General features: G+C 38.6%; 1 protein-coding gene across 1 annotated transcript in view; it reads left to right on the forward strand.

The window, feature by feature from the left end:
* Positions 1-26,798, forward strand: part of Lrrk2 (leucine rich repeat kinase 2) — a 139,552-nt gene that overhangs the window by 20,556 nt on the left and 92,198 nt on the right. The window contains exons 7-16 of the mRNA XM_036207870.1: positions 1,673-1,804; positions 5,262-5,381; positions 5,764-5,906; positions 5,996-6,075; positions 7,545-7,651; positions 11,508-11,637; positions 13,990-14,114; positions 16,970-17,076; positions 25,418-25,562; positions 25,675-25,814. Coding sequence (XP_036063763.1) covers positions 1,673-1,804; positions 5,262-5,381; positions 5,764-5,906; positions 5,996-6,075; positions 7,545-7,651; positions 11,508-11,637; positions 13,990-14,114; positions 16,970-17,076; positions 25,418-25,562; positions 25,675-25,814 — 1,229 coding nt within the window. The remainder of the gene's footprint in view (positions 1-1,672; positions 1,805-5,261; positions 5,382-5,763; positions 5,907-5,995; positions 6,076-7,544; positions 7,652-11,507; positions 11,638-13,989; positions 14,115-16,969; positions 17,077-25,417; positions 25,563-25,674; positions 25,815-26,798) is intronic.

Below are 26,798 nucleotides of genomic sequence, written 5' to 3' on the forward strand. Positions count from 1 at the left end.
TTCATTATCCATTCATCGGTTGATGGACATCTAGGATATTTCCAGTATCTGGCTATTTGAATAGAGCAGCGATGAACATGGATGAGCAAGTATTTCTGTAGTGGGATGTGGAATCCTTTGGGTGTATACCCAAGGGTGTTATAGATGGATCTTGTGGTAGATTTATTTTTAGCTCTTTGAGGAGCTAGCACGCTGCTTTCCATAGTGACCATACAGCTTTGCACTCCCACCAGCAATGAACAGGTGTTCCCCCTACTCACACCTTTGCCAGCTTGCGGTGTCATTTGTTTTATTGATCACAGCCATTCTGACTTGGGTAAGATTGAATCTCAAAATGCTTTTACTTTGAATTTCTGTGCTGGCTAAGGATGTTTAATATTTCTTTAAGTGTTTCATGGCCATTTGTGTTTCATCTTTTGAGAACTATCTGCATAGTTTTGTACCCCATATTTAAAATGGCTTGTTCCTATGATGTTCATGATTTTTCTTTGTTCTTCATATATTTTAGTTATTAACCCTCTGTTGCATGTATAATTGGTAAAGATCTTTACCCATTCTTTGCCCTGTCACTTTGTCCAAATGATGGTGTCCTTTGCCATACAGATTTTCAGTTTCATGAGATCCTGTTTATTAATTGTTCTTAGTTCCTATTATAATTCTGTTCAAAAAGTCATTTTCTATGCCAATGAGGTCAGGACTATTTACTATTTTCTCTTCTATCAGATTGAAGATATCTAGTCTTAATGTTGAAATTCTGATCTATTTTGTGGGGAGTTTTGCATGGGATGATTCATAGAGGTCTATGTTCATTCTTGTATATGTCACCATCCAGTTTTATCTGCACTATTTGTTTAAAATGCCATGTTTTTTCCAGTGTGCATTTTTGGCTTCTTCATCAAAAATCAGGTATCTGTATGTGTGTGGACTTACATCTGGGTGTTGAACTCAATTCCATTGATCATTTCAGGTTGTTTTTTTTTTTTTTTTTTTTTTTTTTTTTTTTTTGCTTTTTCGAGACAGGGTTTCTCTGTGTAGTTTTATGCCTTTCCTGGAACTCACTTTGTGGACTAGGATGGCCTCGAACTCACAGAGATCTGCCTGGCTCTGCCTCCCAAGTGCTGGGATTAAAGGTGTGTACCACCACTGCCCAGCTCATTTCGGTTTTTATGCTAATACTAATACCATGCTGTTTTTATTATTATAGCTCTGTAATAAAATTGAAATCTGGGATGGTGTTATCTCCAGTAGTTCTTTTATTATTAAGGGTTGGTAGCTATTCTGCTTTTTTGTGTGTTTCCGTATGAAGTTGAAGATCATTCTTTTCAATTTTTGTAAATAATTGTGTTGGAATTTTGATGGCAATTACACTGAATCTGAAGATTGCTTTTGGTAGAATGATAGGTTAATTTCCAAAATATTAATCCTACAGATACTTTAAATTTTTAAAACAAGGAACCAAATGAAAATAATTTATAGGCACACCAAAGCTCAATTCTATGTCCTGTTGTGTTAGCAACTAACAACATGCAATCTCTACAGCTATTTGATAGACATGCTATTTGCATCTGGATCTGTACCCATTACACAGATCTATGCAATACTCATTTGTATGCATATTTGAAAGAAGAAACTTATTCCCTTGTGGTAATTATGATTCTTTTTTTAAATTTAGGCAACAATGTTGAAGTCCTCATGAGTGGGAATGTCAGGTGTTATAATATTGTGGTGGAAGCCATGAAAGCATTCCCTGCCAATGAAAAAATTCAAGAAGTAAGCTGTTCCTTGCTCCATAGGCTTACCTTAGGTGAGTTATAATTCACATATAATTTTTTATCACAAGCTGTATTATGTATATGCATGTAGCTTTCATGTATTCTATTCTAACCAGTAAGTAGCATCTTAATAAACATTGGGTTGAAATATTATGAAGTAGCAAATGGTTATGAAAGGAACACAAAATATATACAGGTAATATTAATGAGAACTCTGTATTTATTTTCTGAGTGATCTCCAGGAGAGCTTCTTTGTTGGGCTATATTTAAACTATGGTTGCTAGCTATAAAGGAGTAAGTATAAATCATGTGGAAAATGTGAAACAGAAAGCCAAAAAGATCTTGTTACCCAACATAAGAGTTTGTGTATTACCAGAGCTAGAAAATGTTTCCTGTCCTCAACAGTTTATATGTATAAATGATGATGTATATAACATATAAATATATGGTTTATATATCATAATATATAAATATATAATGTATATAAATCACAACTTAACTTTCTCTCTATATACATTATATATGTATATATGCATACACATATATGTACACACACACACACACACACACATATATATATATTCTATGTGACAGGCTATACTGCTTTGGATATTCACTCCATAGAATCAAATCAGTGCACTCTAGAAACCCTGTATATCTCTCTATGTTAGGTGTGATTCTATCATAGAAGCCAGACTGTGGCATCATCTTGGGAACCCATTAGAATACGTAATGAGGATATGAGTTTACCGGTGGTTTTCTGTTGCCTTGGCTTATTTGACTTCTCTGGATCAGCATTCTGTGATGCTCTCTCAGGTCTGGTATCCAAAACACTAAGTCAAGTGCCCACTCATTCTTCTTCTTAGGTCTTATGTCTGGGCTTTGCATTGGCTTGTTACTATTCCACACACATTTGAGAATTAACTTTTCCAGTTTAAAACTATAATGGAATCTGTCCCAAAATGAAACAAGTATACGGATCATTTTAGGAAGAACTGACATCTCCCTACTGTCATTTCTTTTGTACAGTCTATTCAGGTTTTACGTATCTTCACTATTTATTTTAGGTGCTTAATTTTCACTATAATTGTAATTGGCATCTGTTTTGAAATTATGTCTCTGAACTGTGCCTGCATGAGGAAATGAAAATGATTTTGTCTGTCTCTTTTTAAAATTTCTGACAACCTATTTGCACATGTATGCAGGTTACGTAAGTTAATGTCTTATGAACAGTGGCACTCTGCGTCTGCCTGTCCTGCTCATTATGTCCGTTGCTTCCCTGCCTGCCTTCTTGCCTGGCCCAGGTCACCAGCACAATGCAGAATGGGAGCAGTGTTTGGCACTACCCTTGCTCTCTTCCCGATTGTAGGGATAAAACTTTGAATATTCTCTCATCCAGAATAATGAGTGTCATATGATTTTCATAGTGACAAAATCAGCTTGTCTAATGACATTTTTTAAAGTTAGGAACATTTCTTCTGTTTCTTGCTTACTTCTACTTTTACACCTGTCCCTTTTTAAAGAAAAAAATCACAAATGAGCATTGAATCTTATTAAATGCCAAATAATACATGCAAAGATTTTCTCCTTTTCTTTTGGTATTATGGGATTAAATCTATAGATTTTTTTTCAAACAATAAGCCATTATTCTCAGGACAAATTTAACATGGTGATTTATTTAATTTTAAAAAATATATTTCTGATAAATCTCTTATTTTGGGGCCTGCCAGGTGACCCTGATTGCTTTTTTTGGTTTGCTTTTATTTTACCCTCCTCCCCTTTACTTTTTAAAAAATGTTTATTTGTTTAATCATTGATGCAGTTGTTTTCCAGTCCATATGTGAGGCCTGTGGACATCTTGGCTTCCATGCTTATAGAATGGCAGTCACTGAGGCTCATTGGCTCCTATTTCTGTGAGTGTCTCTTCTGTGGAGCTCAAAATCTGAGCATCCCAAAGCCTTGCATTGCACATGCCTCACTGGGGACATTTGTCAGGAGCACAGGAATGACAGGAGTTCTTCATGCTGTGAAGGTTCAGACCTTTGCCTTGGAGAGAATGCAGAAGCCATGCTTTCCAACGGCTGTACCTGTAGACTCACTTGCTCCTCTCACATTGCAGCCTTCCTCCTAAAGAATCATCAACAACATTGTATGCAAATTTAGGCTACTGTCACAGAGATTTAGCTTGAGAAGGATCATTCAGCCATTAAAAGAAAAAACTTATTTTCATGGTTTCATTATAAAAAGTTGTGTTTTCATTGTAGTCCATCACCATTATGTTCCCTGTGTAATTTAGAAATTGGTTTACCTTTTAGGAGAAGTCTTGATAGATTCAGTTAAAATGAGTTTCTAAAACTTGAGTTATATTCTCGTATACAGCCATCGGTTGATTTCTTTCCCTTATGACCAGTTATTTAAAATGCTATGTTTAGACTGTTAGATATAATGATGCAATCATGTTTGCCCCTTACTTTCACAGATCCCAAAGTAATTTCATAGACATATATGTTTATTAAACATAAACTTTTGATTCCTGGCTTGCTTTTGGATGGTGGGGTGTTGGTATCACCATCACATTTCCATGAGGGTCTCTGGCTCAGCAATCTGTGTCTCATCCTGGATCATGTAGCCAAGGAAAGGGAGACTTAGGCTCTGAATGCAGGTTTGTACATTGTTCTCTGGTTATCAGAGGCTGGGGAGAGGAGGAGACAGTGGAGGAGTCAGTCAGTTGGCACTGAGCCCTGGTTAAGAAGTATATAAGTCTGTGCTGTGTTGTTGTACAGTGGAATGAGTTAGCCAGGGATAGTTAATGTACTTTGCACATCAAGGAACTAGAAGAAAGGAGTGTGGACTTCATTGCTAGGAGACCATTATGTGATGAGATAGGATGGACATTTGCCCTGATTTAAGCATTGTATTACATCAAAACAGCAAATAGTAACCCAGAGGTGTCTACAATTATTTTTTTGTTGGGGGGGGGCTTTAGTCTTAGTTGAAAATATATTTAAAAAGAATTTACCTAAAATTGAAAATAAAAACATAGCAAAGCAGCAAAGCATTTCCAGTGAATCATAGTGGTCACCTACTGACCTATGCCTTTATATGGTGAGATGTTGGTTGGTTGCATTTCAAAAAGGACACAGTTGTGTAAACTGGCTGATCCTGAGAACATTGTGATAACTCAGAATACATATAAAAGATGCCCACTTGTTTCTGTCCCATGGTATGAGGAGTCAGAGCTGACTTAAGCAGGTGCTTCTTTGGTCTTACTCAACTAGCATTACCTAATAAGGCAGACAATAGTAGGAACCAAAGTTTCAAAAAGTCACATTGATTTAATGTATGCCACTGTGTCATAAAGATTAACTTACCGACTTACTATAGGCTGTTATGCCGTTAGACTGATTTATTGATTTAAACACTGCTATGTAAGTGAACACATTTAAATTGTATGGGTGAGAGTTTCCCTAATGTCTCACTTAACTTTAGGTAATTTCTACAACATCCTGGTGTTAAACGAAGTACATGTCTTTGTGGTGAAAGCTGTCCAGCGGTATCCAGAGAATGCAGCCTTACAGATCTCTGCCCTCAGCTGTCTAGCGCTCCTCAGTAAGTCACTTTACTAACCAGGAATCCCTTTTCTCTTTTTAAGTGCTGAGTATTAAATCAGGGCTTCCTTTCTGCCACTTAAGGATGCTCTCCTGGCACCAAGTGTGGGCATTCATGTTCATGAGGGATGTCACGAACCAGCTAATCACTTCAGATGACCCTACTTTAGTTTGTTGGGGTGGTGGGTACCCACATCATCTAGTTGTGAGACACCAGAGTTATGTCATGGGTAAAATATTAAAAATTGATTCATGATTAGCCAAGGCAGTTGGTAAAGAACATTTTGTTTAGAACATTCAAATGCTGCTCTTAGGGTTGGCCATTCAAGCTATTGGTAATACTATGCATGTATAAGACATACATACTTAATTTTTTTTTAAAGCTGAGACCATCTTCTTAAATCAAGACTTGGAGGAAAAAAGTGAGCCTCAGGAGAACAATGATGAGGAGGACACCGAGAAGCTATTCTGGTTGGAACCCTGCTATAAAGCCCTGATGCGCCATCGGAAGAACAAACATGTACAGGTCAGACAAGGAGCTACTGCCCTGATTTAAAAACAGGCTTTCCAGTCATTTCTGTTTTGATACACTTTTCTTCTTCCTTCCTGATCTAGGAGGCTGCATGCTGGGCACTAAATAATCTCCTTATGTACCAGAACAGTTTACATGAGAAGATTGGAGACGAAGATGGCCAGTCAGTACTTCTACTTGATGTTATGGAAAACCTGGGTTCTGTTTCAGCCAGGGCATAGAAACTGGCATTGACTATGTTTAGACACTAGCATTGCTACATGTTAGTGGTGGGTATACAATTTAGTCTAGTTTTCCCACAAGACAGGGTCTTACAGTATAGCCCATGCTGGAACCATAGGCCTGTGCATCCATGCCTGGTTAGGTGCACAGCATTTTAATCTCTACTGAGGTGTAGAGCACTTCAATTTCTACTGAGGGATTTGGAATCATGAATCACTCAGTTGTGTGTGAATCCTGGAGAATGAGTCCCTCAGTTTCCTGCCTGACCAGGTACAAGTGCATGTTAATTCATGTCAGCTGAGCACACTCCCAGAGCCACTGGGGTTCAGTGCCACCTGCCAGCAGGTTGTCTGTGTCCAGTTAGAAACCTCTGCAGGTTCCATCTGACACAGCAGTGTGGGCCTGTCCACTGAGAGGCCTATTTGCATCATGGCCCACTGCTGGAAAAGAGAGAATTAATGAAGTGGATGCTACTTCAATCAACATCTGGAGAAGACTCCTTTGAAAACGGATACATCAGGATCCGGAACTTTCTGGTCGGGCAGATTCAGGCTATGACTTATACATCTTAATCCACAGCACACATAGTCCTCAGCACTCTGGAGATCTTTCCAGTACATACATTAGTAAAAAAACAAAAAACAAAAACAAAAACCCACATTCATTTTTTCTGTTCTTTAAATCCGTTCTGTTTCTTCACTGCATTTATTTCCCCTTTATTTTCATTACCCTCATTTCCTCGTTACATATTTCTCTTCCTAGACCCTTATGCTTTTTTTAAAGATTCCCTTCTAGTTTATCATTCCTCTTCCAATCCCTTCCCTCATCCTACTTTGTGACCGACAGCTCTCCCTGTGTGCTCCAATTCTTTTCTTTATATGTTGTGCACCTACTATATGAACAAAATGTATGACATTTATAAGGCTTGCATGAGTCATGGTTTGGTTGTCACATTGTTGCGCATTGTTATTTATTCACAGTAAAAATGTAGTCCAAAATACTAAGTGGAAAACTCCAGAAGGAAGCAATGCATATAGTTTACTCTGTGCCCTGCTCTGAGGAGCAGGAGGAAAGCCTGTGCTCTTTGAGCCATCCCTCCTGGGATGTATCCTGCCTCTGTTTGTATGTCCACCCTGTGTGATTCCATAGCAACGTCACAGCTGTCTATCTACCCCTAGTTATGTCTACAAAGCTGCATCCTCTGTAGGGCTTACAGGCTTCTGAAGACACAGAGACATGAGTGTTTGATACACTTGAATCTAACATTTACATATAGAGGTGTTCAACTTATGCTTCTATTGTAAGTGGCGGTGGTATACAGCTCAGCTGCCATGCCTGCACTGTTATAGAGTTCATAGTCAGGATGAGTGTTGGAAACTGCAAACTGAGATGTGGTTGGCTTTTTGAAAGGTTCCCTGCACACAAGGAAGTGATGCTGTCCATGCTATTGCATTCTTCTTCCAAAGATGTCTTCCAAGCAGCTTCACATGCACTGTCCACTCTCTTGGAACAAAATGGTAAGGAGTAAACTGTGACTTTTAACACAGAGAAACAATTTTGTGCTTTTTTTTCTTATGAAATCTATAAATTCTGAAAAATTTAAATATGTGGATGTACCTAGCTGAAGTGGGTATGTTGCTATATAAAGGATAAAAAATGAACATTTTTAAATATGTATTCTTCAGGACTTCTACAAATGTACTCATGACATACATGCTATATATTCGCAGGAATTGGAATATTTATCCATTTTTAAATACATTTTATATTTCCCTCCTTTTATTAATAAATGTATTTATTATTCTCATTGCCATTTTAATAGCTTATAACTTTCATATATCTGTATATATGTACATATAACACACACACACACACACACATATATATATACATATATATGTATGTATATGGAATCAGTTTCTGTTGATTGACATTTAGCTTATATACTATGAGAAATTTTGGAACTCTTATAGGGCCTTTTTTACCTCTAAAAACGATTGCCCCCATTTTACATTACATATTTATTCATATTATATTCTTAAAAAAACTTTACAGGGGTATGACTATTTGATGGAGATATTCACCATTTCAAAAAAATGCTAAAAATTATCTAGAACGAAATGTTGATAGCTACAATATTTTTCTTGAAAATGGTCATTTATGTATAATCCTTTTGAATATTATATTGTGCATGCTTGCAGAGAGGAAGTGGCTCATATGTTTTGGAAGGATGCTTACTTAAGCTTTAAGGTCCTGGCTCAAACTGTTTCAGATTCCTGATCCCATAAACAGGAAACTTTGCCAGGAAAACTCATTTGTCATCAGGCAGTAGGACTTGGCAGCTCTTACAGGATATTTTTAGGCAATGAAACTGAAAACATAATATGAAAGATCAATCTGAGACACTGTAGTGTAAGCACCAAATTTTCACAGCAAAGCCAGGCCAGTGAAAAACACAGATACGACTTCTGTGTGCTGATCCTGTTATTATTTATGTCAAGTCAAGAGGGCAAATGTCTCCTTTATATTTTCTATGTTCTCACCTATCTCTCTGGCAGTATTTTAATAAAAGGAGACAGTAACCAAATGCATCACATACATGCATGAAATAGTTAAAGAACAAAAATTATTTAAAAATGAATCTGGCACATAACACAAAGGCTTGGAGTAGCCATGTCCTGAGTGATGACAGGGCCCCTTCCAGGACTGAGTCATTGAAAGAGATTCCCATGCAGCTCTGGAAGTCTGGGCAGGGATTACATTGAAGCCACTATGCATTGTATACAGTGCCCCAGAGGAGGCAAAGCTGGCCACCAAGCAGCAACAGTGTTATAGGACTGCTGTTCTTAACAATTTGGAAACTTTGTTAGGTCCCATACTCATTCATTAAGATTTTGTGACTTTGGGTTGCTTTTGTTATAGCCTCTGAGGAGCAGTGACCTTGTGAGTCAGCTTGGCATCTGTTTGGAATCAGTTCCTGCCCTTAATGTTCCCCACTCCTTTGCTCCAGGCCACCTGCTAGATGGGCTGTTCTTAGATGCCCTTGCACAGCCTGGGATTCCTAGTGTAATAGAGGAGAAAATCTTGAGCAGCTTCCTTGCTCAGCTCCACCACCAAATTCATACTGCAAGCCACTTGGGACAATGAATGTGAAGGGTGAAGGGATGGGAGGGGTTGGTCCCCCTCCTTCCCTGCCTCCAGCACGATTGGATTGATATACAGAACTGGGATCTTAGACAGGAACGGTGACACAGGTCTACAATCCCAGTACTCAGGAAGCTAAGGAAGGATTATTGTGTATTCAGGGCCAACCTGGGCTACTGTATCTCAAAGAAAAAGAAAAGGAAAAGAGGAAGAAGTAGAAAGGAGTAGAGAGGAAAAAACTGGGGTTTTGGAACCATGGAGATTTGAAGGTGTAGGCCCAGATGTCTTTTGTGATGACTTCCTCATTTACTTAATCAGCTAAATTAATGTAGTTACTATGTACTGAGCTTATATCATGTACTAGAGACCACACAATCCAGGCTTGTGTGGTATGCCAATTAAATAAAAATTCTAGGCTTATGGGTTAAACTCTAATCCAGAAGGCAGACACAAAGACTAACTAACAAATGTGGTACTTGAGTTAGTTAAGACAAAAAATTAACCTGGGAAGGAGGATTTGATATTAGGAATCAGAAGAAATAAAAGTTGAATGTGCAATCAGAAAAGGTAATTACTGTAGAAGTTTGCATTTTGTGATTTGCCTTCGAAAACAGATAATTTTCTGATAAGATGGAATAGATTAAGGTCAAGAATCTTTTGCATGGAATGGGAAAACATGAAATTCTTCTGTACACTCTGCAGGGGCTTCATAATGCCCACCCTTCTCCCAGTCAGGTTTGCCATTTTTGAGTTACACATTGCCCTTGCTGGGATTCTGAAAATGTACTCTGTGGGGACTAGCAGTATTACATAGAAACTCTAAAAATCTCTGAGTTCTACACAGACCAACCCAAGCATAAGCTCTGGAGTTGGTACCAAATAATCTGTGTTTGAATAAACCTTTTAGGGAAGTCTGATGCACACTGGCATTTCGGAACCTAGAAATTTCTCCTTAGTTAGGATTTAGGCACTGGGGAAGAAATATGAAAACTCATTATTTCAAATATATGAAAAACTCATGTGTGATGCTCTGGATACCTTAGAACATGTGACATCTCAGTTTTTAGTTTTATTTTAAAATGTGTTTCTTCTTATATTTTGTCCTACATTTTTTTTTTTTTTGGAGGTTGACAACAGTATTTCTTTCTTTATTATTTTTTTTGAGATAATAGTCTCACTATTTAGTCCAGCTCGGACTTGAACTTGTTATATATCCCAGATTATCCTCAAACTCTTGATCCTTCTGTCTCAGGCCCCCAAGTGATGAGATTATGCAAACATACCATGCTGAATGACAAGGCGTTTTAGAACCAGAACTCGAGTTAGAACCCTTTGAAGTTTTCCCATTCTGCCACTTTGAAAAATGTTAGATTTTGGTCTATAATGTTGGAGTTGATGTTTCTGTTATGGTTTCAAGACAATTAATACAAAATACTTCAAGGCACTGGGCTTTAGTTTAGGGAAGGACTTCACTGCAAAGAAAGGGTTACTAGGTGACAGTCTCCCTGCAATGTAGGTTTTCTGTATACATGCTGTAAAACCGTCTCTCAAGACCACTGTGTTGTTCACTGAATGTAGGAGTTACTCTGTGAAAGCCATCTGCATGACCAACACCATTTACCACTAGGTTCATGATGGGATCCATGAAAATGACATATGTAGTCTACTGTAGGAAATGTACAAAGTAGTTGAGGCATTCCAGACCAGGCCATTCCCCTACTTCTATCATCGGCAATCTCTGGCCTCTGGCTCCACATACCTGCAGTCCTTAGACCTGTCCCTGGCTCCCATCACCAATGGAGGGATGGCCTGTATCTCTGCATACAAAGTGTCTCTAGTCCACGCTGATGTCTATTCTACTTATGAATCTCAGTTCTGTATAAGTCTAGTCATTTGTGAAGTTTAAAGATTAGAAGAACATTTCATTTTTGTTCTCATTGTGAAGAGTGTTGCTTATATACATTTTCTTACAAAGCACTTCTTTCTTATGGGCTCTAGTATACTAATTACATGAATACCAGTCTACTGTGTAAATAAAAAAAATTAAATAGAAACTTCAGTAAAGAATTAATAAATATGGAAAACAGAGAATGACATAGTTGCTAAGAAATAGGCAGCTATTAATGTAGCTAATGTAGCTTTAAGTAGCTAATGAAATGAAATATGCTACATGTGTTTTTGCAAATGTTTGCTTCCATTTCTATAAGTGACTGGAAAAACACTTTCTAGTTAATTTCAGGAAAATCCTGCTGGCCAAAGGAGTGTACCTGAATGTCGTAGAATTGATGCAGAAGCATGCCCATGTTCCCGAGGTGGCAGAGAGTGGCTGCAAGATGCTGAGTCACCTGTTTGAAGGAAGGTACTTCACGTTCATGAGCATACATACATACACACACACTTATTTTGTCTAAGCATTAAAAAGATCAGCAGAGACTGCAGAAATATGGCTATGTTTGCCTCTGTGCTTCATGCATGGTGTTAACTGTTTTTGAAAATGATAATTACGCAGCAAAACTGACAACAGCTTTTCAAATTTCTGTATAAATGTGAATATACAAAGCTACAAAAACATGCATTTTGCAGTTATTGCTTTTCAGCATTAAGGCACTATTTATTTATCACTATTACTTCTTGCTATTCTTTTATTTGAATTAACTCTGGCTTCTTTGCTTCCTCTCATTCCTTTCCCAATGACACTTGTCATTACATTGGGTTCAAGACCAACCTTGTTGACACTGTATGTCTAATTAGTGGCACAACAGAGGCCAGATACTATTATCTGTGGTAGAAAGTAGCAGAAGGGGACTAGAGGCTTACAAAACCTGACAAAAATTGAATTCCAGGCAGATGTCTCCACCAGCAGCAGTATATGCTTAGTATATGTTCCTCATTCTATTGAGCCAAAAATGTATGATATTGTGGCATTGTTTGATTGATTTTTTTAATCAAAAGCAGTCACTCAGAAAACAGATAAGAGTAAACATCATTCAGTGTGCAGGTGCTACAACTGAGATGGATTTGATGTCTCAGATTGTTGTTGGGCACTATTCCTAGGGAGAAATAAACAAACATCTGCTCACTCTAGATAGGAACTCTACAACAGATCAAGTTAGAGTACCACCAAAGTCCAACTTGGTGAACTAATGTGTTTTATTGGGGTTGCTCATAAGAATATGGGTGAAGTGTTACTTACTGGAGTAGAAATGACTCAAAGATAGCTGTACCACCAAAGCCCACTCAAGCATGGCCCACCCCAGCTCAAGAAATCTGGGAACCTGGAGCATACTGCATGGCCTGCAGGCAGCTCAACACATTGGGGACTGTCCTTTCCAAGTGACTCAGGTGATCTAAACCTCTTCCAGACAGCTAGTCTAGTTTGGGAGTCCTCTGGGCAGCTCAGCTGGTGTCCCATCTCTTTCAGGCATCCTGGCTGCTCTGAGAAAGTCATTCAGCAGTCCTTACAGCTTATACAGGCTTGGGGATGGAGGAGCCTCACGAATGTGGTCTAGTTTCAGGGTTCCTTAAGCTTTCTTAATGAGCTTTCCTTCAGGCTGGGATGTTTTTACCTCTTCTTAGAACATACACACTTCCTTCTAGATGGAGGTTTTATCTCGGAGGAAGTCAAATGACTTTATTGCTAATATATGAGCCAACTATTGAATGGTTAGACTTCAGGATTCTTCTAAAAGAAAAATAAAATGAAAGGCTTAAATAATGGGCTGGAGAGATGGCTCAGAGGTTAAAAGCACTGACTGCTCTTCCAGAGGTTCTGAGTTCAATTGCCAGCAACCACATGGTGGCTCACAACCATCTGTAATGAGATCTGGTGCCCTCTTCTGTATCCATAAATAAAATAAAATAAATATTTTTTAAAAAGTTGCAAAAAAAAAGGATTTAAAAAAAATTCATTTTCATGAATGATTAGGGTAATGCCCAGTGTATTTTAAGCTGTCAATAAATCATAGCTGCTGGCAATTGTGTTATTATATGTGCATAACATACATTGTGCACAGCACATCTGCAGACTTGTAAAGAGTGGAGTTACACTGTCCTTAACACAAGCCCAGCTAATTTCTCCTTAGATAACACATCTGTCACATCTCTCTTCTTTAAACACGGCTTTTAAAAACCTGGTTGAAATGTTTAAGTGTTGCTTTTGATGGTGCTGGAAGTGTGTCAATGAGTTTCAGTTCACAAGGCACTGTGTGAGGCCAACAGCCATGCTGCCTTCCAGAGTGGCATATTTGCTCACCTGTGTACAGAGAGGGACACATACCTTGAAGAAGCCACGAGTTTAATGTAAACTAATGGATTATGTATAAGAAGTCTGGTGAAGCACTTTGCTATGATGCAGGGGTCCTGGCCTTGGCTTTGCTTCTTTCTAGCAAAAGGATTTTGGTAATTTCCCCTTCAAAAAGGTTCTTCATCTGGAAAATGGCAATGTGACCCCCATCCGTCTTCAGCATACTGATCAGAAGAAAGGTGTTATTTTCATAAAACTTAATCACAATAATCCCGAATTCTAATTCTTGAGGTCAGAATTTAAACGCTTGAAATTTTGGTTGAGTTCAAAGGCGTTTATATGTACTTCTTACAGCTTTTCCTGGTAAAACGCATCAGATCTGTTTCCACTCATTTGCTTCAGTTTGTGTTCCTACAAATGAACCAGATTGTACTTTTTTAAAATAAACACATCAATTTTTGTTCCTAGTAACGCTTCCCTGGATACCATGGCAGCAGTGGTCCCTAGGATAATAACAGTGATGAAAACCCATGAGACATGTCTGCCAGTGCAGCTGGAGGCCTTGCGAGCTATTCTGCATTTTGTAGTGCCAGGTGAGTCGCGAAACTGATTGTATGCAGAGACCACTATTTAAATAGAGTTTTGTGTTTTCATGAAACATCGGCTTTCTACGCAAAGCTTAAAGAACTGGTTTCTGATAACCACAGGCAGGCCTTTCTTCCAGACTTTCCAGAAGTAAAATTCATAAGAAAGGGTAATGCAGATGAGTCACTAAGATTAACTTGTAAGAAAGCTTCATAAGAATATTTAATCATTAATTTACATAAGAAATAAACACAGTGGTAAAAGTGGGCCTTCTGTCTCTAAGGACAATTTGTCTCTGATGTTTCTTTGCTGTTTCTCTTGCCATCAGCCAAGTTTAAGTTCAAGCTAAAACGGATTACTCTCTTTCATCCCCCTCTGTTGCCTTATTCCCAGCCTTTGATTGCATGGGTAAGTTAGCTTTTCTCTGGCACAGCCACGTGATCCTTTACTCATTAACTTCAATGACTTCCTTCTGTCAGTCACCAGCCATACTGCTTGCTGTCACCTTGCTTGTCCTTCAGTTCCCACTGAAGCACCTGCACCCACGTTCTTTCAACACATGTTCATTCCATCCCTCCTGTTCTGAACACGGCCGTGATCTAATGGGTTGAATGATAGATGAAAGGACAGCAAGACTGGGGTTATAGGACTTCAGGAGACAGACAGACACTTAGTTACCACCTAGTGGGAAGGCCTGCTAGAGACAAATGGAGGGCAGATAGGATAATATTGATGGACCTACTGTCTTCAAAGGAGTATGTAGGTCAGAGAGTTGAGGTCTACAATTGAAGGGCTAGCCAAAGGCCAAGAATGGCTTTCAGGCAGAAGCTACACATACACATAGTCTGGAGTAATTGAAGGCAACAGGGGAGGGTATGGCCATGAGTGTGGGAGGGTAGATGGAGGTAGAAAGTGAAAGACTTTAAATGCAATGCTGTGTGATTGTGCTTTTCTATGGAAGTCAATTAAAGCTTATTAAAGGCTCTAAAAAATTCCAAAAATATGTTGATTACCTTACTGAATTTATTATTGTTTGTCAAATCTTAGATAAAAACTTTGGAACCCCTTTTTAAATTTTTAAGACAAATGTATCCTTCCTCACCCCCCACCCCCCAGCCTAGTGTAATTGTAGCGTTGGTATGTTTAGGAAGCATTTGGGGAAGAAACCCAAAGTTGCACAATTAACAGTGAGCTTGTGTTTAACACCCCATGGATGTTTAGAACACACTGTTACTAAGAATTGAGGACTATTTTTAACCTATTCATTTACTTTCCATATAGTAGTGATGCATCCTTTTTGATTGAAGGAAGTGTTTATATAAGTGTGAGTCAGATTAGCTGTCGCTTTTAAATATTTTCATATATATATATATATATATATATGTTTTCTGATTTTAATTGTATATCTCTCTGTGAATTTTAAAACTTTTTAGATTATTGAAGAGTCTATGTTTAAACTTTTATTTTCATAACTCTAAAATTATACATATATGTATATTCATAGCATGTTCAGGTATATGAATACACACACACACACACACACACACACACACACACACACACCATTAGGGTGTCAAGAGCTTGTTCTGTACAACACTGATATCAAGCACTAATATGAATGACTTTTGGAACTGCATAAAGTTTTCTTAATATTATGCATTAAGACTCAGGCCCACTATCCTGTGTTGTTGTGACCATATATAGTGTTATATATGGCAATTGGGTGGGAGACTGGATGTAGGTAAGTTGGTTTACAGCAGTCAAGTGAGTCTTGGATGGGTGGGATGGATACAAAGAATGAATTTGAGAGATAAGCAGGGGATCACTAATACTTTCTTGTTGCCCCTAGGTAAAGTTCCAACATTTTTGAACTTGATATCTATTCCCCATAAAATAAAAGTTTAGTCTACCAACTGCTTTCTTTAGTGTAGGTGTTTTCTGTTTCAGAATTCAGAGGACTTTCATTGTGAGACAAATATTTTCAAAGAAGGAACTCTGCTTAGTAATTTTAGTTTTTGAATCTGGTACTTTGAATAAAAGCAGTGATCAGTCCACATGTTTTAAATTAAATCATCATTTCCCATTCATCACTGACACTTAAGACATAATTTTACTTAAAATTTTATTATTAATTTTTGAATTTTGTAGATTTAGTAAAAATGAACCAATAACAATCTGCAGCCTCCCACACACACTTTAGTTCTTTTTGGACAGAATCTCACTATGTAGCCCTGGCTGTCCTGGTACTCACTATGTAGACCAGGCTAGCCTTGAATTCATGGCGATGGACTGCTTCTGCCTCCCAAGTGCTGGGATTAAGCACATGTGCCACCATGCCCAACTTAACAAATTCTTTTTGTAGTTTCCAGTGCTCACAGTTTATTCCTTTGAAGGTGGATGGATTGTTAAAGTGTAGCAAAAGCCATTTAGAACCATGCCTGTTCATTAAAGCCACAATAACCTTTTAGTCCAAAACATATACTTTAAATATATACTTTTTTCCTTTCTTGTTAAAGATTTTCTTTAACAAAATGTATGTGTATGCATGTGTCCCCAAGTTTTTAAAAGTGTACCATATACACACAATGCCTGTGGACACCAGTAGAGGCAAGCAGTTGTGAGCTGCCTGACATGGGACTGGTGAACTGAGTCTGGGTCCTCTGGAAGATTGGCAAGTCCTCTTAACCTCTGTGCTGTCTCCCTGTACTTTCTCCTAGAGTGACTGTGACTTGACTCTGAAGCAGTATAGCTAGCTAGTGAATAGTCAGATGATTAGTGATGCTTTTAAAAATGATGACTTTTAGGCCATACTTTATATATGTAAATACATGTTAACACATCACTTGTTTGTTCTTTAATTTAGGAATACCAGAAGAATACAGGGATGACCCTCAATGCAAACTAAACATGCTCAAAAGGCAGTATCTCAGGACTGATATCCACAAGCTGGTTCTAGCAGCTCTGAACAGGGTATGTTAAACATGTTTTTTTTTTTTTTTTTTTGTCTTTGTACCATTAAGTAGACAATTAAATTTGGGGACCTGGAGGTGGAGCTTTGAGTTTTCTTTTCCTTTCCACTGCTTACAATGATAGTTAGAATTCATGTAGAATTCACTAGAACTCAGGGCAATGATAGGAAGGTTGGGGTGAAGAGTTATATACTAAGAGAAAGGTAAGTGCACAGGTAACTAATGCAAGCTTCTACCTGAGTTTGCTCAACCGGAAGGTCTACCAAAGTGCCAGGCCTAGATGTCAGGCCTGGGGCTTCCCTTTTCTCTCTGGTGGATCATATTTCCTTTATAGTCCTATTGTAAAAGATTCAGCTATCAGATACACATTAGACAGAACATGGCCACCTTTTTGGATGCCTGTGCATATGTTCATGGCTGTCCTAAGATGAATTATCATTAGTATGACCTCAACAGAGCTATCAATTTAAGTATGATCTGAGAATCAACTATTACTTATCAAAGCAAAGACTAAGAAAAATATCTATCAATCAACCTATCAGTCTATCTATCTATCTATCTATCTATCTATCTATCTATCTATCTATCTGGTTTTTTGAGTCAGGGTTTCTCTGTGCAACAACCTTAGCTGTCCTGGAACTTGCTTAATAGGCCAGGCTGGCCTAGAACTCACAGAGGTCTGCCTGCCTCTGCTTCCTGAGTGTTGGGATTAAAGGTGTGCACTGCCACACCTGGATAAGAAAAGTATTTATTAAAGTGAGCCAAGGCTTTGATATATAAAACAGAACATTATAATTCAAGCTGAAGGTAACCTCTTTGTGGATAATTGGCCTTCTGCTTATGCTGGGTCTTGAGAGCTGTTCACAGATCACAGTGCTCAGTCATCTATTCCATAGGTTCTTACTTGTCTCCTGTTATTTCTGTGTAACAAAGTAGACTCCCAATATGCTGGTATGTCTACATGTATGTGTCTGCAGAGACACACCTATTTCTTTGGCCAGGGAACCCAGTGAAGTAAAGGCCATTCTTCTGAGGAAAGGGTTGCAGGTCAAGACTTTCTGGTTTGCAAAAACTTAGAGCAAAACATTAACAATTTAAGATTTAAGATATGTATTAAATAAAAGGTAGACAAAGAGAACCCACAAAAGGGAATTACACAGAAGTGTCATTAAAAGGTTTGCAGAAAAGGGAAACTTGGAGGTAGAAGAGTTGAACACACACGAAGATAGATCTTCATGGAAGACCTTAAAAGCAATGTCGAGCTGCATTTAGAAAGCCTTTATAAAAATTCCAGTAGCAGTTTCTTAAACTAGGAAAGCAAGTGTAAGATTTACATGAAACAGTCAATTTGTATGGAGACTTGCAAGAGAGCTGACAAGGAGGGATAAGTCATTTGGCCAATTCCAACGGGACAATCAAAGGTTTTGTAAGATGTTAGTACTCACACTGGTGTGACATCGTCTCTGGAACAAGTGTGGTTAGCTCCATATGATGCTGGCTCAGGAATTAGACACAAGGAAAAATATGCAGCTGGTACATAACGTTCCTCAACATTGAAGGAAAGTAATTCACACAGACTTCTGTTACTATAGTTAATGGCCAGCCATTTGGGGAAAACACAGAAACTGAAAATTTGTTCTTTGGGCCAAAATTCATAATAACTGGGTAGAATGTAAAGGTAAAAGAATGAAATTGATCTGTGTACATATGTAAAAGTTCTCAATTATAATCACAGATATAGATTATAACCATGATGTAGATTCAAAAACGAAAAAAATATTTCCAGAAAATTTAGCAACTAGTTGTGGTGTCTCGTGCCTGTAATATCAGCACTTGGGAGGCTGAGGCTGGAGGATTACCACAAGTTCAAGGCCAGTTCAGGTTACAAGTGAGTTGCAGATCAGCCTGGTGTACAGAGTGAAACAATAAAAACAAACAAAAATTGGCAATATCAATCCCAATCAAAATGGACATATTTTCTGGTCAATGATTCCACTTTAAGAAATTATAATATAGATGTACTTGGGCATGTACACTAAGATTTTGGTTAAGAATGTTTGTTGTTGCTGGGACAGCGATGGCATACACCTTTAATCCCAACACTTGGGAGGTAGAGCCAGGCAGATCTCTGTGAGTTTGAGGCCAGCCTGGTCTACAGAGTGAGATCCAGAACAGGCGCAAAGCTACACAGAGAAACCCTGTCTCAAAAAACATATATATTTGTTGTTATATTATTTGTAATAGAACAACTTGCCAGTGAGCTAAAGTTTTGCCTGGTGGTCACTGTATGGCATGGCAGGTGCTTGTAACTTCAACATATGGAGATCTTGGATTGATATTTTGTCAGATAGTGGTTCTGAGTATTGACTAATTTTAAGAAGGAGTTGAAGACAGAGGTTATTTTTGTGAATTCTGGAGCCATCTTCCAGAACATACTACCAGGTGCTCTGATCTGTAGTGTTTGCCAAGTGATGGTTCTGTTCATAGCAGTACTCAAGTGCTGGGGATGAGCAGAGACCCTTCTTGCTGGAAACACTTGTGTCTTGTTAGCAAGAATTAAGCCTATTGTTTTTCAGCCTATGAAATTTGAGGAGTTTTACCACAGTTTAACTTAATCTGGCCTGCTAATACAATGGCCATCTATAGATGACAAACAAATAAATTATACTGATTCCAAGTTAGGTCATCCTGTGTAGAGTTTAAAGGGCAGCAGGTGGCATTTCTAATGCACTGATAGGTCAAAATTACACATTTTCCATGAACATGATGGTATTCTCCAGGTGTCAGCATTTCTTTCATTTATGTTTTGATGGAATTGGCATTTCCTTGTTCTGTGGGTCTTCTCCCTTCCATCACTCAATCATTGCTCTTGTTCCTTTGCTAGGCAAGACTTTCTTTCTGGTCTGCCCCAAACTCCTCTGTCCATGCTCCAGTTAACCCTCCAGTGTATTAGACATCGAGCAGGTCTGGTGAACAGCCTGTTATTTAGCTTGTCATTATATTGGCACCTGGAACAGGATCAACTCACTAAAGGTCAGCATTATCACCACCAGATTTTAAATGCATTTTGACCTCTTGATATAGAGACTGAGGGACACGAGTAGCTACATCTCTGTCTCTCCACTGTTTCCCCATTGACTTTTGGGAAATAATTTTACATTGGCAGAATATATAGCATTTCCATTCGGCTTTAGACCCATGATTTCTAAGTTTGATTTCTTTTCATTCCTTCAGTTTGCATCAGGTCTCTTTTGCTAGCTTTTTTATTCACCTTTTCACAGAACTTAAAGTTATGTTTCCTAATATTTTGATGTTTTGAATTTGTTGTTGTTTTGTTTTTTGAGACTGGGTTTCTCTGTGTAGCTTTGCACCTTTCCTGGAACTCACTCTGTAGACCAGACTGGGCTTGAACTCACAGAGATCCGCCTGGCTCTGCCTCCCAAGTGCTGGGATTAAAGGTGCACACCACCACCATCACCACCACCATCACCACCACCATCACCACCACCATCACCACCACCATCACCACCACCATCACCACCACCACCACCACCACCAGACATTTGAATTGTTGTGTGTCTTTATATGTGAGCTCTTAAAATTTATATATCAAATTTATTTTTTACTTACGTATATTCACATGTGACTACACCTGTATGCAGGGCATAGGAGACCAGAAGAGGGTGTCAGATTCCCCCAGAGTTGGACTGAGCCACCTGAAGCCTACTGGTACTGGGAACTGGGCTCTGGTCCTCTATAGGAGCAGCAAGTGCTCTTAACTACTGAGAGTCATTTCTCCAGCCTGGTGTTTGAACTCTTGAAAAAACTAATCTAGTTGGCTATGAAACATGGAGGGTTTCTTTTCTTTTACTGAATGTCTACAGGCATTGTTCTAGTGTTGAGTCTAGTAGAGAATTCTAAGACAGGCTTACATCTTTTTCCTTATTTTTACATTAACAGTTTCTCTTGGTTGCCAGATATATTCTTTCCTTTGATGCCCAGTCATATTGTTTACCAGCTAGCCAAATACCCGGTCTTTTTTTACCCCCCTGGGAAGTTTTCTTTACTCATATATTTATGAACATAGGTTTTGTTTCATCAGTTTACCCCTCTTTCTGGAAACCATATAATGTTGGATCTCTTCTGTCTTCACCTTTTGCTGTTTAAGAGAATCATACGAGGAACACTCTATTTATCACCTGCTCTCTTCCTGTGTGGATGGGGTCACAAATCCTTACATGGATCTTTTTCTATCAAGAGCAAAGATGAGAACTACAAGAGAATATGGAGAATGAGAAACAAAACCCAAACCACACATGACCAGGGGATTGCTTTCCTTTGCCTGTGGAGTCTGCTTCACTCATAGTGAGAAGAATCCAGTCTAGGCATCTTCAGCTTGAGCTGGCTGGCTAACTCTTTAGTGAAGCCTTACCAGTGACTTGCAAGTTCTCTAAAAAGACTTGAAGGTTGTGGAATGTAGGGAAGAGGGTGTTTCTAATTCATCTGTGTTGGTATCCTTCCAATGATACCTCCAAAGTTTACTCTTGGAAAACATTTGCTAAGTAGGAACTAATAAGTTAATTATGATCCACATTTGAATGGTAACACAGTAAATACTGTTTTCAAGATGAAGAAGTAGGTAAGTGAATGAAAGCCCACTGTGGGCTTGCAAATATCATACAGATATGATATATGGTAATCATAAGTCTATATATACATATATATATAATAACTTTTTCAAATTTACTTAAGTGTTCAGAATAACGTGCTCCTATTTTTAGTTATTAGATACTTTAGGCACTGTCACTTGTGATCACACAGTGACAATTCTGTTGTTCTGAGGACAATCACAGATTTCCTCTTGCAAGTTGTTAGTCAATTGCTAAGTTGGATCTGTAAAGGTTAGAGGTTAAGGGAAATCAACACTGCAAGGACCAATAATTGTCTAAACATCATGTAGGGGTGGAGATATTAAATATGAGGGCTGACAAGATGTCTAAGATAGTAAAGGCACCTGTCACCAAGTGCATGATGGCCTTAGTTGAGTCTGGGGATGAGAGATGGTTGAAGGAGAGAATTTCTTCCCACAAATGGTGCTCTGACTTCCATGTGGGAAGGGTATATCCACACATACACACAAATGTATTCATGCATGCACATGCATGCAAAAAAAATATTATAATAATTTTAAAAGGATATTAAAAATAAGGGGAGTCATTTTGTACCTGGCTTATGATGCATTTGTTAGTTTAGAAGCAGAACTGAATTCATGGTTCATAGAATTCAATATCAAGCAAAATTACAGCTTTGCTGGCTTGAAAATTATTAAGTATTTCAAGACAAGGTCAGCAGAATGTGAAACCAAGGCGGGGTCCTTTCTAATAATTGGGACACACTCAGGAAGCTGGCTTTGCCTGTCAAGCAAGATTGATGGCACAGTTAGCCAAACAGCAAGTTCAAAAGGGCAACCCTTCTTTTGTCTTTCGAGAAGACACTGAACTTTGGATTTTGGACATGTGATCATAAGATGCCTGTGTCAAGGAAGGAGAAATACGGGCTTGCAGCCTGAGTTTAAACATGTTTCTGCATTATCTGCTCAAAACTGTACCTTTCATTTTGTTTCACTGATGTGTAGAGCTGTAGTGTGTCTACACAATAAGATTTGTGATAATTAAATGTTAGTATATGCAAAATTATTTTTTTCATTTTTTGCTAATTACTTTTTATTTAAAGTTTTTAATATAGTATAATTTTAAATTATTTCTTTTATTTTTGAGATTATATTAGAAACATATAATTTCCCCTTCCAAATTTTCTCATAAACTCCTTGGTCTATTCTAAATTCATGGCCTCTTTTTTCATTAATTGTTATTACATGCATATATTTATGGATGTTCCTAAATATAGCCTGCTCATTCTGTATGACGTGGCTTGTATGTATGTTTTCAGGGCAGATCATTTGGTTTGGATATCCAATTGGTGTGCTCTTCCCCGGGGAAGACCACCTCTCCTGCTCCTAGTATTCCTCAGGTATATGAGAAATTCTTAGAGGCAAGGGCCTGTAGCTTTTTGTCTTTCCAGTGTGCTGGTTGCTTTTATACAATTCAGCTGTGTTAATGTGCTGATCCCATGTGTGAACGGAGATTTTAGAAAGGCATTCTGTGCAGTTTAGAGTTGCAGGAAGAGATACAGAATATGGACAAATGAATGACTTTAGAGTTTGAGCATGGTGTGAGCACTGTGCCCTTGGAAATCAAGGAGTGGGAAGGCAGCAATTAAGTTGTTAGGGGACTTTTGTCTTTGAATGCTTTTAATTCAGAGTAGTTAAGAGAGAAGTCTGATTATATAAAATTAAAGGGTAGCAAGAATGTGGAGGCAGTGGGTGTAGACTTTGCTGTTAATAAAGTTAGAAGTGAAGGAATAAGGAAACTTTCCCTCGCCTTCAGTTCGTGTTTGCTTTCTGATGAGCATTTGGGCCTGGCTTGCCATGTCAGTCCATGTTGATTGCATGGACAGAGTTATTTATGATCCTAATAACACTGTGTCATGGAGGCTGTGTTAGAGAGCAGGACACCGAGACAACACCACACATCTCTACCTTCACATGGCAAGACCACATTTGTATTTCTGCAACAATTCCTTACAACGTGGGAGTTGATATCTTTGATATCGTTCCATTCTTTGTGGTTTTCAGATTCACAGAATGTAACACGTCTCTGATTGCCTGCAAAGATAATGCAGTATTCCTACTCAGACACGGAGAATGAGATGCTAATAGTGTCGAAAAACAAAATTCTCAACAAGGGGAGGGTAAGAGTGTTTTGTGTACATGATACAGGAAATGATGACAAGCTGAGCAGCTAGAGATGGAGGGCAAGGTACAAAGAGAAGCGGATTAGGTCCCTACTCCCTGTGGGGAACAAAATGGTAACCCTAGACAGCTGAGAGATTGTGGAGGGAAGGGTAAAAACCTGTAGACTGGTTATAGACAAACAAAGGCTGGAGGCCGTGGCCATGCAGGCTGCATCAGAGCTTGTGATCTGGCATGAAGCTCTCTCAGTGTTGACCTGTAGTAGTGGCAGGGGAAATTAAAGTTGGGTATAGAGATACCATGGAATAAGTGTTTGGATGATGTATCTGTGTGAAATTAAGTCCCAAGAAAGACACTGTGGTAGTCTTTGAAAGAAACCATGGAAGTTGAATAGTCATGCTATTGTAAAGGTGGGAGAGTAGTGTCCAGATGGGGAGAGCTAGAGATGGCCAGGGCTAGATATATACTGCTGGCATTGAAAAAAGGGTTGTAGGGATGTGATTATCAACATGTATGCTGCCTCTTTCCTCTCAAAGAGTAGCTTGTCCTTGAAGAAGAACTAGATTTCATCAGATGTCCATAAATCTCAAATTACTGGAGGAAATTCTGATTAAAGAAAAAATATGGTGATTAAAATCTAGGTCTCTAAGGCAGACACATTAATATTCCAGGTGTAAGCCTGATACATGAGCTGTGTGATTTAAGCTTAACAACACATCTTTGAAGTTTGACAAAACCATTTCTTGACACACTTTGAAGGGAAGAAATGAAATAAAACCCAGGAGACACTTGGAGTCAATCTCACTTAGCACTTCTTATGGCGAGAGACAGTGCTGAAAACTGGTTAAGTATATGTTTTTTTTGTGTCATGTGCTGTCTGTAGGGCTGAATGGTTCTAACCCAGGTGAACTCAGCCTCTACTAGAAGTGGTCCACTGTCCAGAGGATAAGACATAACTACCAACTTTCTGTCTTACACATATCTAGAGAGAGTTTTCCAGCAGCGTGGACTGAAGACACTATCATTTCTCCAGTGCATATTTGACAATGCTGTCAGCATGGACTGAACTGATTATTGTGGAATATGTGTAGTTAGTACAATACATGACACACAACAGGCACTTGAAGGTTAAAAGGCTTACTCTTGATGCATAAACATCATTGGTGATACAGAAGGCAGAAATGAGGATAAAAATTTATATCTGACCACATTCATCACTTTTGTTCTTGAGGCTGGGTCTCATGTATCCTAGACTGGCTTCACACTAGGTAACTGAGGATAACCTTGAATTTCTGGCCCTCCCGCCTCCATCTTCCAAGTGCTGGGTTTACAGATGTGTACTGCCAGGTCCAGTTTTTTGATGTTATACTGGGGATCAAATCTAGGGCTTTTCATGGTAGGCAACCACTTACTATCTAAGCCATATCCCAGGACTTTGAATTATGTTTTACCAGTCTGTAGCTAGTTTTAATTGGGACGTGTATTAAAACCTCATTTATGACAACTATTCTTGAACTCCTTTTGATTGTAGTTCATTGGGAATCCTGGGATTCAGAAATGTGGATTGAAAGTGCTATCTTCTCTGACACATCTTTCTGATGCCTTAGAGATGTTGTCCCTGCATGGGGCAGTTGACTCTGTGCTTCACGCCTTGCAGATGTATCCAGATGACCAAGGTCAGTACAGACGGAACTTGGGACCATTAGCTATGAGCTATCTGTCTTTAATTTCTTCCCCCAGTTTTAAGGCTTTAAGAATTACCACTGTTAACCTTCTCTTTTATTCTAGAAATTCAATGCCTGGGTTTACACCTTACAGGATGCCTGATTACAAAGAAGAATTTCTGCATACGGACAGGCCACCTCCTGGCAAAAATTCTGGTTTCCAGTTTGCAGCGCTTTAAAGATGTTGCTGAATTGCAAACTACAGTGCGTACACACTAGGGAACCAGGAGCTTATGCAGGTTCCCCCACCAGTACACTTGCCACTCTCACTGTACACCAATAGGATATTCTAGTTAATTAAAACCATCTAACATGTTGCAGTATTTTAATTCTAGAAGGTGCAGATAATCGCATTGACTATAAGGATCCAGTATTCATTATTAGATCTGGAAAATCAGTGCATCTGCTTGCCTTCTATCCTTCCTATAAAATGCTAAAGAAATTGAAGTAGCAGAGGGTTTCGTTTTCACTTAGATTTTGGACAAATGCAGGTTATTATTATCATAGAAATGGCCATCCTCTGTGACTTATCATGAGCTGCTTTGCCTTTAGGGATTTTGCTTCTTGACTGCTTTTTCCTAAAATAGAGATTTGAAGTCATTTTTACCAAGCTATATTTAAACAAATATATACTCATCATCTTTATGAAGACTGTAAGATGGTGTAAGGTTGATTCAACAGAGAATCAAAGACACACTGTTACTGGGTGTGTAAGTACACACAGTTCTAGCTCTTCTGGAAGCTGAGGAGGAAAAATTGCTTTAGCCTAGGAGTTTGAGACTCGTAAAGTAGTGAGACCGCCATCTCCAACAGAATTAAATGCTTCATTTGTTCTGTAAAAGTTAGCCCAGTGAAGAGTTCAAACCTTCTGCCTTAGCTTTGGATTTTTAGTAATCAAATTTGCATCTTTAATAAATCCCATTCAATTTTGTCATTTAAGACTTAAAGTCATTGAAGACTTAAATGGCAAAATTGACCACCCCAAGTTAATCAATGAAAATATCTAGGTAGAAGTCTAGAGCAACCCAAAATTCTGGAGAACTGCTTGACTCTAGATAACTAATGTGCGCTCCTGAAATAAAGATGGCTTGATTCAGGTGCCGCTGGCTATTCTCATCCTGAGGGACCGCTAACTCTCCTCCTGTAGATGTGGCTTCAGAAAGGCATCTTTAGTGGCCAGATTTGAAG

The sequence above is a fragment of the Onychomys torridus genome, chromosome 16 (assembly GCF_903995425.1).
Source record: "Onychomys torridus chromosome 16, mOncTor1.1, whole genome shotgun sequence".
NCBI lineage: Eukaryota > Metazoa > Chordata > Mammalia > Rodentia > Cricetidae > Onychomys > Onychomys torridus.